The following is a 14,922-nucleotide window of genomic DNA, read 5'->3' on the forward strand; positions in this document are numbered from 1 at the left end:
TACACTACCCACATAGCATTTGTGGCAGCGACTTGCATGATAGCTCACACATTGTGCAGCACTTTGTGCCTCCATCTGGAATCCAAACTTGCTATGTAAACAAAGTTTTGCTTACTTGCTGTGATATTTTTCTGAATTCACATATGGTTTCTCCCGACTGGACGTCTTTTCCCTTCGTCTGAAGGAGTACTATAGTATTGTGTGTTCCCGTAAGGCCAGCTGAGATGCTGTATGTGATACTGTCATCCAAACAAACTTGATTCAACGTGACACCTTCAATAAAATTTTATTGAAAAAAAAAAAAGTACCAATAAACAACAAGAAATCCAGAAAAAGATTTGTAGAGCAAAGCTCCATATGTACAGCATATTGCACTACATAACAAATTGTCTTTACTTCCATATTATATCAACAACCAAAAAATATATATAAACACAAAAAAAAATGAGTGCACAGTAGAGTCTCGAAAACACACAGTCAATGTTTACAAAAATGCTACATTTTCGCTGGGTCTCATTTCTTGGTATACAGAGAGTGTGTGATAATCAAGACTTCGTTGAAACTGAGCAGTTAAAGGCATATTCCAGGGTTTTTTAGAAATACATGTACACTTTATCTGTTCTTTAAAGAAGGGCAAATAGTCCGTAGGTATGAGCTCATGAGCCAAGTCAACCACAACCGCGAGTTTATACACCACGATGAGATGTGCAAGGAATGTCGCAAGTTCATTTTTATATATAAAAAAATGCCCTTGATCTCATGGACTTCAAAAGGATCCTACTAGTATTAAAAATTATTTTACAAGCAATGAACTGTCTGTAAAAGCAGACCCTTTTTTTCTTAAGAAAATACATTTTAAAAAGTTAAGAAAGACCATGAAGAAGAAATGTTATTGTTAAAAAAAAAAAAAACAAATTCAAAAACAAAAACCTTCCCCGCAAAAACTTCAAATTTATATAAAGTGGACTACAAAATTCAAGACACTGACGGTTTCCATAAAATACATGTCCCACTCTTGGGATCCTCGGCACTCACATATAACGTGATGAGTGCAGCTTGGGAACGTCATTCTAACAAAAGTATACAGGGCACCACGGTGGCTTGTTTCCCTTTCCAATAAATCAAACAGACCTACTTAGTCAATGCACAGATATACGTCTGACACATGGCAAGACGAGCCCAAGAGAACAATCCAGAGTATATACTATACATTAACACACAACAGATAAGGGACCCATGGGATCTACAGAAACAAAGTACTTTCCAGTGCATGTTGATTACAACACAATGATCAAGACTAGAGAATCGAACACATAAACAAACGCCCTGTGACTTAATATGAAGGCAACTTTTTTTCCTGTGTGTTTTGAGGCATGTCGAATGTCACGTGTATCATTAGCGATGGGTGGGATGGGTAATGACTCATTAATTACAAAGAAAAGGTCACATCCTGTTGGAAGGGTGAACTGCATCGAAGCAGCTGCTTGTCTAAACCACATTTTGTGAATCTAGCCATGATGACTGGTGAATCGGGTGGTGGAAGATAATGAAAAAGGTCTGAATTGGTTGGGGCCCTTCCCTGGAAAATCACAACCTTTTAAGTCAAATACTCCACCCAAAATCTATTTTTTGAGTATCAAACACCAATCCCCTGGGCTTGAAAGGTGAGGGCTGTTGTTTTCTTCTTCATGAAGGGCAGAAACTGTGGTCAGGGTGAATTCTTGTTGGTTACAATGTATTCTCGTTCTAATAAGATACATTTTGGATACATGAATGAGTGCACGACTTCCTCTACACAATACTGTCCTCAAAGGAGTCAAAACAATAGAGCCAAACAATAGTCTAGCATAGCAAGACCTACCTCCACAGTGCTGCGCCAGGAAGCACACGTGATCAAAAAATGCTTTGGCTTGTTTGTACTTCTTTAAACCAATCACAATCGTCTAGGGTAGCACTTAGCCCAGTATGCAGCGACAGTGCTCTTGCAAAGTAGCGACGCAGGGGATACTTGTCTTAGTGGAACGTTTGCACGATGGGTGGCTAGTTCTTTCATTAAAATGGCTCCGCAAAAGGAAACAGTAACAGTCTAAAGTTGACAGTGTGATTCACGGTTTCCTGATAAAACTGACAAACATAATTTGATGAACGATGCCCTCGAGGTGAAGCCTGACTAGACCTTACTCTGGAGGAACTCACTGAACCCGATAAAACCACAGACAATTTGCAAACTGTTTGTGGCTCCGAACATTATTACAACAATATCACAGAAGCTCCTGTGAAGTGGAACAGATGGATACACTGGTGAAGTCACGCTCACTGGCGCATGCCGCTGCCAGGGTAAAAAGGATGCGGCAAATCGACTCCGACTGGCCATGTAAACAAACCGATTCAACACTGGACACTGCAAGATGGAGTCTGGGCTTTTCCTAAGTACACTCACAAGTGGTGTTATACGTTGTAGATCCAACGATAACAATTCTCTGAAAGAACAAAGCAGGCATCTTGATCAAAAGATGTCAATTTCAGTGTGTAGGTTGTTAGGTTGGAGGTTGTTGTTTCCCGTAGCCAAGGGGATTTTGAAAACAGTAACATGCAGATAGGGGAAAGGGCGGAAGGGGGGTGAGGGGTGATTCCGGCCAATGACAAGCCTACAGCCAAAGCCTAAATCCGGTGAGTCACACTAGCCAAACAATAACCATGTGGGACATGTAACTGAAATGTGCAAACATGCCACCATTGAAATCCATTGTAACCAACATGAATTCAAACTGACCGTAGCTGTTGTTCTTCATAAAGGGCCAAACTTCACCTTTCTTGGAGCCTACAGGAGATGAGTGATACTACAAAAGTAGAGGGTTGGGTTGAGTACCACATGTCAGGTACAGTGCAGACAACCTGCTCTGCACAGTCAAACAACTGAAGCGTGTACAAGTCCAAGACCAAGACAAAAAAAAAGGAAAATTATAATTGCACACACGGGTGTATACAGTAGAAATGGGCAAATATACAAAATAAATAAGAAGGAGAAAAAAATAAATTACAAAGAAAAATGAACCGATGAACAATAGCCATGTAGTAAAGGAGCAGCACAAAGAGGAAGTCAAGAGCCAATGGTGAGACGGGGTGCTACAAGGACTGGCTCAGCGTTCAGGATCCGCAGGAAACTATAACCACAACCACATTCAGTGCACCTCACACGCCTACTACTACACGCTCAGAAGCCCCCGTCGCCACCACAGTCAGCAAGTCTGCCTCAGACTCCTCAGTCAAACTGTACCTTTATGTGTGTGCTGAGAAATTGGCCGAGAGGATTTTTTTTCTAACTGATGTGAAAACGAGAGACAATACCTCGAGAGATTTCATCATGAAGAAATGGGTGACAAACACTGCTCTTCTTCTAACCATGTAACAGATTCTCAAGGTTACCAGTAGCCCACAAAGTCTGTCCCTGAGACATCTTAAAGAGGATGAGAGGAAACCCTATTTTGCAGTGATAAACTTGACACATTGTAAGGAGCAAGTAATTACAGACCCCTGATATGCACTGCTCCTTGGGTCCAAAAGTTGGCCTGGGTTCAGCAATGGAAAATATAACAAACAGCATCTTCAACAGTGTCTTTAAACATATTCATATTTCAACAATAATTACAGTCTTTTTCACTTTTGCCTTTTTGTCTGCTGAGTGGTTATATGTACTAAAAATGTCCCAAATCTGGATCTGAGCACCAAAGACAATACAAGATCACCCAACAGAATATAAAATGTTGTAAAACCCCGTAAAAGTAGCCTGAGACGATCTGTTTCACAGATTGATTATGAAGTATTGTTTGGTGTTCAGAACACACACAGGCTGAGAAAAAAAAAAACAGGACAGAGACCTTTCAAAGGAGGCGCGTGGCTCTTTTGTAGCCTGAAACACCGGTACGTGAAATTTCCATAATCCAATCCAGATCCCAGACTGCGCTCAGTCAGGTCTCAATGTTTGATTATTTGTCTTGGACATAAGAGTGAATACATCTGAAATGTTGTTGTGGCAAGAAAAACAAGTCATAACTGAAAACCTTCATACAAGACAGAGGTTAGCATGGTGACAATCTGAACTCTCGAAGGGTGTACGTCTAGTGCAAACACAGTGGATCCACAGCTCCACTTCAAGGGCATGGAGGTCTGAAAACAATCACATGAAAAGAACAAAGAAAACACAGGGATAACTTGTAAATGTGGGAATGAATGTGGGAACAACTGAGGGAAGAGTATCTGGTGTTCTCGCTAAATTAAAGTCATAACAACAGACTTGACCAAATAGTTCTGTGACCATTTGGGTAAAGAATACTTAGACTTGCTCTGTATAATAATGTGCTTTACGCTAATGTTAGTGCCCAGGTGCTAGACCTACGGAGTCATGCAAAAGTCTGCACAGGTTTAATCCAAATATCTCTCCATGGATTCTTTAAAGCAGGCCTAATCAGTTGGCAAATCTCCGAACCGACCAGCACACATAAACCTGATGACAAAATAGTGTCTGGAATTAGCTACGAATGAGCTTCAATGTGCATTACCAATCAGGCAGGATTAAAATTTGTCATTACCAAAAGCTAAAAATAACATTTTAAAACCGGTAGACTGCTAAAAATGTCTGGCCCATCTACATTTCCTGGTTTTAAAATCTGACCCAATTGAATTTGTTCTTTATTAGCCCTGCTTTAAAGTATCTTTCCTAGCCTTTCTTCAATGTGCTACATCTCAGACAACATCCAGCCACCCAGCAGCTCTATTAAGTAATAGGCATTAGATCAATCAACATACCTCAAATAGTAATAATATGTAATATAATAGGGGAAGTTGTATAATCAGAACACTAACTGTAAAGGAATCAGTAACAGTAGCGATTGGTCATATATATGTTTGGGTGTAATTACAGCAAACTGCTTTTTTTCAAGTTTGGTTTCAGTGTCAATTATTCCAATTCCTAATATCAATATTAGCTTTGTACACAGGTTTGTCTGACCAGTCGCCGACGTTCAGCACTGCAAACTCCACCTCGATACCTCCTGAGCCATCCAAATGTTCTGAGATGTAGCACAAGACTAAAGACGGTCTCATCTGGACATTTTGCAAAAGATATTTGGGTAATAAGTGACGCTGTGCAGACTCTTTCATGTGCAGAAACTTTGTTCCCAATATTTTGCATGATACTGAGGGATCGTGTTCAAACGTAATACCATACCAAAGAAAATGGAGGAGTAAGAAAACACAAACAGGAAGCAAAATAAAGAAAATAAGAAAAGATAAACGTTCCATTGAGGTGAGGTGCAAAATGCTTTGTTCTGAGAAGTTGCCTCTTTGGAAATTAGTTAGTCAACTCGTCTGGTCACCTGGGAAACTTCAGAAAAGAAAAACCCTCACACCACGTTTCCTTTCATTTCCTAACCACCTCATGTTGCCTCATCTCAAAATTGCTCAATACTCATTCTGGCAGAAGACATTTAATAAGGCATTCCCAGGGTCTGTGGAGGTCATTTAAGATGGATACATGTTGAAGTGCAAAAAATGTAACCAGAACAATGTACTGTACAAAACTACTACACCACACGTATACCAAAATATGAACATTGTCCTGTAGAGGAATCTCGGAGCATCATGGCATCTTCTTGGAAAGAAAAAAACACACGACCTTGTATAAAAGTTGGTTGTCTCCGTCCCGCGGTGACCCTTTGTCTCCTTTCTTTTTCCCCCCCAAATACCAGACCCGTGTTAGATTTGACAGTGCCATTAGGAGTCCAGTTCCTCAGAGGAATTGGGGAGATTCCCCCTCACCTCCGTCCTGCACCACCTCCTCCAGCAATGAACCCCCTGTCAAACAGAAGGCTGAGCAGAGTTGCGGCCAGGTGCCACCACATCCCCCCCTGGTTCCTTTGGTTTCGATGATACTGAAGCAACAAATGAAGACAAAACAAACCAAAGTTAGTGCACTTGACTGAAACTCAATCACAAAATTCACTTCTGAGTGTGAGCATTATTTTGTGTTGTCTGTGGTGTGTGCTGATTGACAGTGAACACAGGGAAAAGGGTCAACTGAGAAGAGGGTAAGACGTAACTAGACGCCGGAACGACGCTGATATTTTGACAACAGTCTGCTTCTGTCCCCAACAATACTTATTAGAGAGGCCTCCCTTTGTGTGCGGGATCCCAACACAATCCGGGCTTCCCGACAGACATTCCAAACCATAAACACACTCATCATTCGGTCACACTTTTTCTAATCTCTCTGGCAGAGACCAGCAGCCTGTGGCTCAGGAGGAGACTCTCTCAGGTTTGCGAGCCAATTGGATTGTGTGCGATTAGGGGGATAATGCTATCTCTGCCATTGAGAGGCTGAGATAAGATAATTGCACCGAACGGGATTAGGGAGCTCTTGATGAGAGGCAGGGAGCTCTCTGGAAAAAAAAAACGGATCTGCATGAGAGAGGTACAGTAGTCCAACAGCTCATCTGCGGACGAAAGGCAGACTCCACCATGCCTGATAACGCTGCAGCTATTTTCAGACCATCGGAGCCGTAAAGCGAGGGAGACCTGAGATTACTTTTTTTATGACAATGCACCAAAGTGTACTACCTCTTTCTTGGCAACTCTCTACTATTGTTTACGAAAGCCACAGTATCTAAAGGCAGAAATTAGATACGCCATATTTACATGACCGTTAAGGTGGTGTCCAAACATTGACCCAGTTAACGGCCAAGAACTGCCATTGTGATAAGCCTCTGGGTTTCTTTACTCTTATCAATTTGTGGTGAACATTGCAGGGTGTTGCATAAGCTTTGCCAGGTTCTAACCAGCATGTGTGTATGTTACCTACTGCTCTCTTTTTGTTCCAAAGAAAAATGGAGAGGTAAAAAAAAAAATAAAAAAAAAATCATGGCAAAGACTGCTGTGAGTCTTGATAAAAGCAGTTCTCTGTTGTAGGACATATCAAAATCTTGCCTGGGGGTATTATGATAAGGACATAATTCTAGCATTATGTTTGCTTCATATAAACACAGGCAATATTTATGTGCCGCACAGAGTGGATGGATGGATAAATAACATGAGAGACTACAGCCAGATACAACTCTGGGATCAAAGACAAGGGAGGCAGAACGTCTGCACGTGCTATTATATGTATATTGTATGTCAATATGTGTGATACTTAATGATGCTTAAAGTTTCAACATTGGATTGTAAAAGCTGCAGGAGTGAAACGAGTCACGCTACAAGGCTTGTGTATTTACTACAAGCTACATGAGAAGCCATTAATCTTTATAAACAGAAACAGAATGTTCTGTGACGGTGACCTTTTGCCCTCCGAGCTGAGAGAGAGGCACTGAGACAAACAGACAGAGAGGGAGAATGAGAAAAAGAGGTGTGCGCAGGCCTGCCGCAACTCAGTCATGACTCACGCCACCAACTGTCAAAATGAGACACGGGCTCTAAATTTAGCCAGTGAGAGAGTGGCAGAGTCTGGCCAGATGCTCGGTGTCGTCACTCTGACACTAGCCTGATGTGCTTTATCAGCGTCCCATGCGGGCTGTCTGTCAAGCCAGCTGCTCAGAAGCTCTGCCTTATCTCTTGAGCAAACAGGACAGCCTTAATAGCAAGATACTCTGGATTAGTCACATCAGGGAGGAGACGAGGAGAATACAAACAAAGAGCAGTGGTGCCGGATAATGAAGAGCGGCACAAATGGACATCGCTTTGGACAAACGTCATCACAGAACCGTGGATTTAAAGTGAATATCTAAAGCTTTGTATGTTTTTATTTCCAGAGCAACTCCCCTCTTCTACAAGTGCTGAAAGGAGAGAGTGTCGTGCCTTCACTGTAAGAGCGAAGCGATAAAGTCAGAAACACTGCGTGCGTGCAGGCACACACACTCCCAGACACACACAGGCGATATTCAAGCCTGCTTTCAACACCTCCTATCGAAAGCACCAGGAGTCGTCTCTCTTAAAAAAACATGGGGATGAAACCTAACTCTGCTCCTTGCCCGGTGCAGGCTGGAGCAGTCTTCCTGCCATTGTGACTGTCATTATTGCCTTGTCTCAAATGGCGGGCAGGCTAATGTCAGGCATCCTCTGGGGACCTCAGCGTCCCCTCCAGCCCTCTCTGACTGAGGAGCAATTTATCTGTCAGCATCCTCCAGCACTTCTCCGCTACCTAATCCCTCCTTTCGCCAGGGGCCACGGGCTGCCACGGAGAACACTCACAACCACATTGCTCCCATATCCATCAAGAAGATGGCAGTCAAAGGCACTTGGATGGCTCAGGGACAAGTGTCTGCACTGAATAAGTGCAATCACCTACTGACAGAAGCAGACAAGAATGAAACCTGGCAAACAGTAACACTATCACTGAGTGAGAGTTTTTGTAGAGTGAGAGTTTTCGTACTGATTGTCAGACCGTGTGATAGTGAGAAGTGAGAGACGGCAAAATGCAGAAAAACAAGTATGGGTGTATTCATGCATGAGCATGTACACACTCTCATGCACTGCACGATACAATTAATTGCACAACCAGAGCCAGAAATAGCAATTACAGAGGCTGCAGTGGAATCACACATTCAAAACCACACATAAGTGTTTGGGTTGTAAAAAACAACATCCCTCTGCAACAACCAACCACACAGACTCTGAAAACTCACACACGCTGGCAGAAATGTTCTTGTGCTCAAATTGAAGTGTCAACACTAGTTGCAAGTTGCCATTGTACACTCCCTTACTCTTCATGATACAGACTGAATTATTATTCTCTTAACTGCTCCTTATCTATCACAAGGTCAGTGAATGTGCGGCATGTCACTTGTAGCCTCAGGATATGACTTCACAGGGTTGTTCTCACTCTGACTGTCCTCTCTGCTGTTTACTCAACCAGCAAAAGGAGCACAAGCCACTTCCTCATCCCCTGACCCAGGCCTGCCACTGTTGTGCGTCAGTAGGTCCCACCCGCACAAACCATGCACGCATCGCAGCAACCCTCCTGTCTGACTGTCTGTCTGTCTGTCTGTGTACGTTTGCCAGTGTCACAATACATGAGTCATGCTGAGCAGCAGCGGGTATAAATAACTTGATAAGCGCATGAGAAAATCAGAAACTGTCTCGCACCTCAGAGTCTAAAGTAAAATAAGCATTAAATTATATGCAGGGCAGGGTCCCATTTCCCAGAAGGGTGGTTTTGAGACAACTGAAGATGGTTGTTACTTGATCATTTGAGGTTCATTTCCAAACCTCGCTCTCTCATATACATGCTTACACCGTCATTATAGAGCCCACCCCCTCCCCCCTCTCTATGGCTGTGTAGACCTCTTATTTTGGTGTCTCCTGTGGCCTCTCCTTGCCAAGGGAAGGGGCTGACTGGTGACTCCCTGGAACCACAGCTGTCCCCCTGGGGGCTCACGCGCTGAGCTTCGGGTTACAACATGTTTACCTTCTCCCGCCACTTCTGCTTTTTCCTGGACGCATCAGTATGTGAGGATGTGCGCGTTTAAATGTGCACATGTGAATAAATGCACGTGTTAGACTGTTAGAAACTTGTGCAACAAGAGACTCTGCAAAAAATCTCCTGAGGGTTTGTGTATATTTTTTATACGTTAAAGCCAATGAAACAACTTCATGTCACGGTTGTGCAGGACTCCCACACAGAAGTAACTTTAAGCAGCACACTGACTCAGTGCACAGTGTCACCCTGACCACAGAGGCCAGGCATCCTCCATGCCACTTGCCTCCATAGCACACGGAGGAAACAGGAGAAAAGAGAGAGAAATAAACAGGAAGAGGAGGCAGGGGGAGGGCCTGGGGTTGGTGAGGTGGGGGGAAGGGTTGTCCTTGTTCAGCAATGTCTTTGGCTTGAGGGTAGGGAGGGAGGGGGGGCTGAAACGCTGGGCTCTTTAAGTTCTGCATGTGCACGGTCTCTCCAAAACAAATATGGAGCAAACACAATACCAGAAAGCAAACTTTTGTCCCGACATAAATCTTTGTCAGATTAACATTGGATCCAAATATAATAAAAAACTGTGTGAATGGTGTCGCTAATGTGGAGACTGCACTTTATACACACCCGTCTAACCTGGCACACACACACACACACACACACACACACACACACACACACACACACATACAAACATACAAACACACAAACACAATGGTGTCTAGTTTGATGGCGGTGGAGTTAGGCTTAATCTGCAGCATGGCACTATTGTTAAACCAGCGGAAACAAAAGGTTGTGCTGATTAAAGATAAAAGCTATGAGGGTTGTCCATGTAAGAGCTACTGATGTATAAAAAAAACATAACTTGAGGAAAATTTAACATTAAGTTTCAGCTGACATTTGAGAATCAGTCCAGTCCACACTAAATAAATCACATTTAACTGCGCATACAGCTCCTGGTGATCCAAGGGGGCACACTATGGTCGAAAATCATTGTGAAAATAAATAAAAGTCTCCTCCACCTTTAAATGGGTTCATGTACAGTATGTGGTTTCTAAAGAGGCTTATTAGACAAATTCAATTTCCTCCTGCATAGGAAATAATGAGGTGTGAAATTCTTCATGACTGCTATGTTATAAAGGAGTGTTTGTGGTGTTTTTCTTATATGATTATAAGTATGATTTTAAGGGACTGTCTGACTTGTATAATACTCCTGCCTTTCTTGCATTTTACTCCAAAGGCTCAGCTTGAGTGTTCTATCTAGATGCTACCCAAACAAAAGACTTAAAATTTGTTTGCCTGCTGGCAGTCACAGGTAGCAATCTATTAAACAAATCTGAAAACTGTCAGAGGAATATTTATAACACCTACACCAGGACTGTCTGCACGCAACACTTCATGAAGGGAACTGAGGGGAGATTCTGTTACTGCTTGGGGTATTATTGATAAGATGCACTTGTTTACTGCCGTCAAACTAGAGACCAAGGAGTCTGTAATGAGTTTGTACAGTCAGCAGGACGCGCATTTCCTCCTCACCAGTTGTAGGTGTTCCCGGTGAAACTGGTCTCCTATCAGCTGGAGTTTCTGGCCAATGCAGGCCTCCACACTGCGGGCCGCAGGCTGCTGCCGGGGTAGCTGCTCCATCCCGTTTTGCTCCCCTTCACTTTCTTGCCGCCTGGATCCCTGATCCCCAATGAGCTCAAAGTGTGCCGGGAAGTGCAATCGAAAACCTGCGTTGCCTGTTGAGTGCCAAGGCTGAGACTTATTATTTTGTCAACAACCATGTGTAATTTGAAGTACAGCAATGACACCTGACAGGGTGTTTTGTTCACTGCAATAACATCTATGCCAATTATGTAACAGGTACAAAGAGCAGCCAAGTGTTGCTGAACATGTCTTTGACCAATCAGATTGCTTGGCTTTAACCACAACTTTCTTAGCTGTGTCTTTTTTGTAATCAGACGCTGAGTCATTTAAGCACTTCATAACACACTAACACACTCACATGACACAGATCTGAGGTCAGTCAGTTGTTATGGAGCTACTCTGGAATGGTTGCTTGTATATGGCACCAATGTAACTTTGTTCTCTGTGCTGCTGCTGCTCTCGCAGGTAAGCACTTCTGTCACGTCCTTTCAGTCACGCTGCCAGTCTGGCGCCTTTTGAATAGCAAAGCAGCTGGGTACACTCCATACAGACCATAAAAGCCACTGTGATCACGACTATCAGGCGCCAGGGGTGAGATCAGTGCAGCAACATTGTTACCCATTTCTCACAGTAAGTCTCACATTATAGTTTCATGCTTCAGTTTTATAACACTGGTTATCACGCACAGGACACTGTTCCCTTTTTTTTAGTACGGTATGTCATCAGCCTCACCGTAGAAGAGTGGTCTGGGCTCCTCTGCGACGCCACAGGGCAGCATGCCGTTGTTCGGAGCCAGGGCAGGGCCAGGTGTCTGTGTGCCCCGGTCTTCACACTTTATCTCCCTGAATGTGGTGCGCCAGCAGTGGGGGTCTGGCTCAAACACATCATCCTCCTCATCGTCCATACGGGGTCACTTTAAGATGAGCAACCTTAAAAAGAAACAGGGCAGAAAAGGAAACCTTACTGCTAGAGCTGACTGTAGAGCATTTGTCTTGCAGGGAGTACATAAATCAAAAGCATCCCAAGTTCCCATCACTAATGATGGTAACCTTGGACAGGCCCGCATTAGTCCTGATGAGATGATCTCAGACACATTCATTATGCGTTCATTCCTCCAAAGCATTCATTATTATTATAGACAACCTGTCTACTTCATAATGAGTGCCCTCAAATCAATAAAACCACACAGGACAAGTTGGGGAAGAGGAAAAAAGATGGCAAACGGTCTGCCTTCACTTGTGGCAAAGAGCTTAGTGCTTATTTAGACAAATGGCTCTGTTCATCTCAGTGATGAAACCACACAGTCCATTGCGGTCGGGAGACTCGGGTGAGCCACAGTTTCATAGATGGGAGTTTGGCTGAGGAGGTCAAATGAGAGGTAGAAGCTCCATTGTCTATACTAAGCAGCCTTGTGGACAGGAGCATGACTTCTTAAGTATCTGTCCCATGATTACTAACTTATACTTACAATAATCAGGTACTTTTACAGCGGACAATTGCAGTTATCAAAGAGCGTAGGTTCCATTTCAACATTGAGGGGGCCACATAAAAATATGGAAGCTTTGGGGGTCCTCCACCAAACTACTTTATAAATTCTGGTGATTTTTTATGCACTAATGTGTGACTTTCATGTATCAATTTAAGGTGCAAAATAAAAACCCTCTGGTACTTTCATGTTTTGTACGTGATCTACATATCAGGGGCACATGCCCCCCGAAAAAATTAACACCTATGTAGGTATCAGTGATCTGTGCACACACAAATGTCATAACTGTACACAACCAATTACCTTGATGGCAGGAATAATAAAAATGCATGCTTACAAATCATTAAAGCTACTCTACAGCAGTGTGGCAAGACTCTGAAAGAGCACTTGGGAATCTCTCCAGCGTCAATGATGCACTGCACTCAACCCTGAATTTCACAGTGGGTCAAAGAGTTATCAAAATATGGGTGAAATTCAAGTTGCCTCAGCAGTTAACCCCCGAGTCACCATCGAGTTGTAATTCAGGGTTAGACTACTACCACACTTCCAAATTAGGGTCCACAGCAAAAGGGTAATGACAGTCTTTGAGGAAAATCCTAAGCCACTCTCCCTACCCTGGTCTGTCAGCTTGCCAGCTCCCTGAGAAAGGAGTTCTCATTTCTTCACCCAACATAAGCAGATTGGCCTGTCTGTCTCTAGCATGCCCAGACCTCACGATATACTGTGTGCGTTCACAATAAACCCTGTGTGTAAAACCACTTAATGCTTTGTTTTGACAAACACAGGGTAAGAACATGGAAGGCTCATGAAAAAAAAAAAGCCAAGGCTCAACTTCCAGATAGGTTACTGTGTGTGCTGCTCTCCAGGCTGTGTGCTAGGCGTTTGTGTCAGACAGTGGCTCCCCCTGCTGCAGACAAAATAACCCTAACAAAGGGGAAGGAAGGAGGGAGAGTTGGGGGTGGAGGTGGTGGTGGTGGAGCAGCTCTGTTATTGACACAGTTTTCATCCACTGGCACCAGAAGCCTCATATCACACCATTTCTCCATATGAGACAAGACCTCTAATAACAAATCATCTCCGTCAACTTAAGGCGGTGCCAAAGTCTCGCGATATTTTGTAATAAAAATAAATGTAGTTATTCTACAAGCTAAGAGATGCACTTTCTAAACTTTATGACAAAATAAAATGTGTTGCAAACATACACGTGGAATGACGTAACAGAAAATAAAAATAAACACTTAGCAAAAAAAAATTTAATTACACATTTAGTCGCGTATATTGTATTTAATCTATTGAGAAACCGGCTGTCACTTTTTAAAATACCGACTGAAACACGACAGACACTTGCCGCACAACAGCCCCACAGTCTGAAGTCCATTCACCGACTGAGCTCTGTAAACCGGGAAAGCCGGTGTTATTCAAACCTCCGCTGTATGACCGACATGAGTTTCACTAAATAACAGCCTACATGTCAGTCGGACTGCTTTGACGTTTCGCTACAGCACTAATGCACCCGCTAACTGTCGAAACCAATGAGTTACAGCTGTTTTAACAGCAGCCACACGTTGTTTGTTGCTTCTTCCTAAGGAGGCGGATGTTACTTAATGTTAGCGCTCGTGCCGACTCGCTGGTGTAAACCGAAGAAGGACATTTAAAGGTGTTTTTAAGGAGCTTACCTCAAAGATAGGCTTCGTCCTAAATGTTGTCTTCGACTCGGAGAAACAGGACGACGGGTTCAATATCCTCCAAGTCAGACGAGTTTACTCCGTCTCACCTCCACGGTTACTTCCATTCTGTGAGGGGAAAGGGAGCAAAGCGAGCCGAGTTCATTTCGCCGACGTCAGCTCCACAATGACTCCGCCACCGGGGCGTGGTGGTAAGAGTTAGTAAATAAACCCTCCCTAAAACACGCCAGGGTTTCTGCCGTCCGACTGTATGCGCTTCGGCCGAGGCGGAGCTTGTCGCTTTGAGGGTGATTTACATTCAGCCGCTGCAGCCAATCGTCGAGTTTGTTGTTATCCCGCCTTCTGCAGCGCGTATTCAGACACGTGGACGGGAAATTCCCCATAGCACGAGACCGCTTTCACGCTACAACCGTGATCATCTGTTTAGAGAAGTGCTTACATGCACAGCGACTTTAAAGAGGAGCTATACAGGAACAGACACATGTGTTCAGAGGTGATCTGAGCCATTAATTGTCTCTCAAACCTGCATATTAGAGTTTATTAGACTATTAATTCTATAAATAATACTAATTAATAATATCCTTGATGTCTGGCTACAGCTTATATTGTCTCATAACAATACAGAGCTTATTCAGTGTACACAT

At 43.4% G+C, this 14,922-nt stretch overlaps 1 protein-coding gene across 1 annotated transcript; it reads right to left on the reverse strand.

Moving 5' to 3' along the window:
* Positions 1–269: 269 nt before the first annotated feature.
* On the reverse strand, positions 270–14,500 carry LOC126400652 (bcl-2-modifying factor-like). The gene is made up of 4 exons (XM_050061531.1): positions 14,270–14,500; positions 11,840–12,036; positions 10,997–11,199; positions 270–5,930 (listed from the first exon to the last, which is right to left on the reverse strand). Exons 2-4 carry the CDS (start codon positions 12,009–12,011, stop codon positions 5,814–5,816), a joined length of 492 nt encoding a protein of 163 aa, XP_049917488.1. The 5' UTR covers positions 12,012–12,036; positions 14,270–14,500; the 3' UTR covers positions 270–5,813.
* Positions 14,501–14,922: the final 422 nt, after the last annotated feature.

This window comes from Epinephelus moara, chromosome 14 (genome assembly GCF_006386435.1).
Source record: "Epinephelus moara isolate mb chromosome 14, YSFRI_EMoa_1.0, whole genome shotgun sequence".
NCBI classification, from domain to species: Eukaryota; Metazoa; Chordata; class Actinopteri; order Perciformes; family Serranidae; genus Epinephelus; species Epinephelus moara.

Excerpts from the sequence above, each read along its gene's own strand:
- LOC126400652 (XM_050061531.1), bottom strand. The coding sequence starts at position 12,011 with ATGGACGATGAGGAGGATGATGTGTTTGAGCCAGACCCCCACTGCTGG. Across the intron at positions 11,200-11,839 it reads GCCCAGACCACTCTTCTACG|GCAACGCAGGTTTTCGATTG; the intron begins GTGAGGCTGATG and ends GGCACTCAACAG. Across the intron at positions 5,931-10,996 it reads ACCGGGAACACCTACAACTG|TATCATCGAAACCAAAGGAA; the intron begins GTGAGGAGGAAA and ends TTGTTGCTTCAG.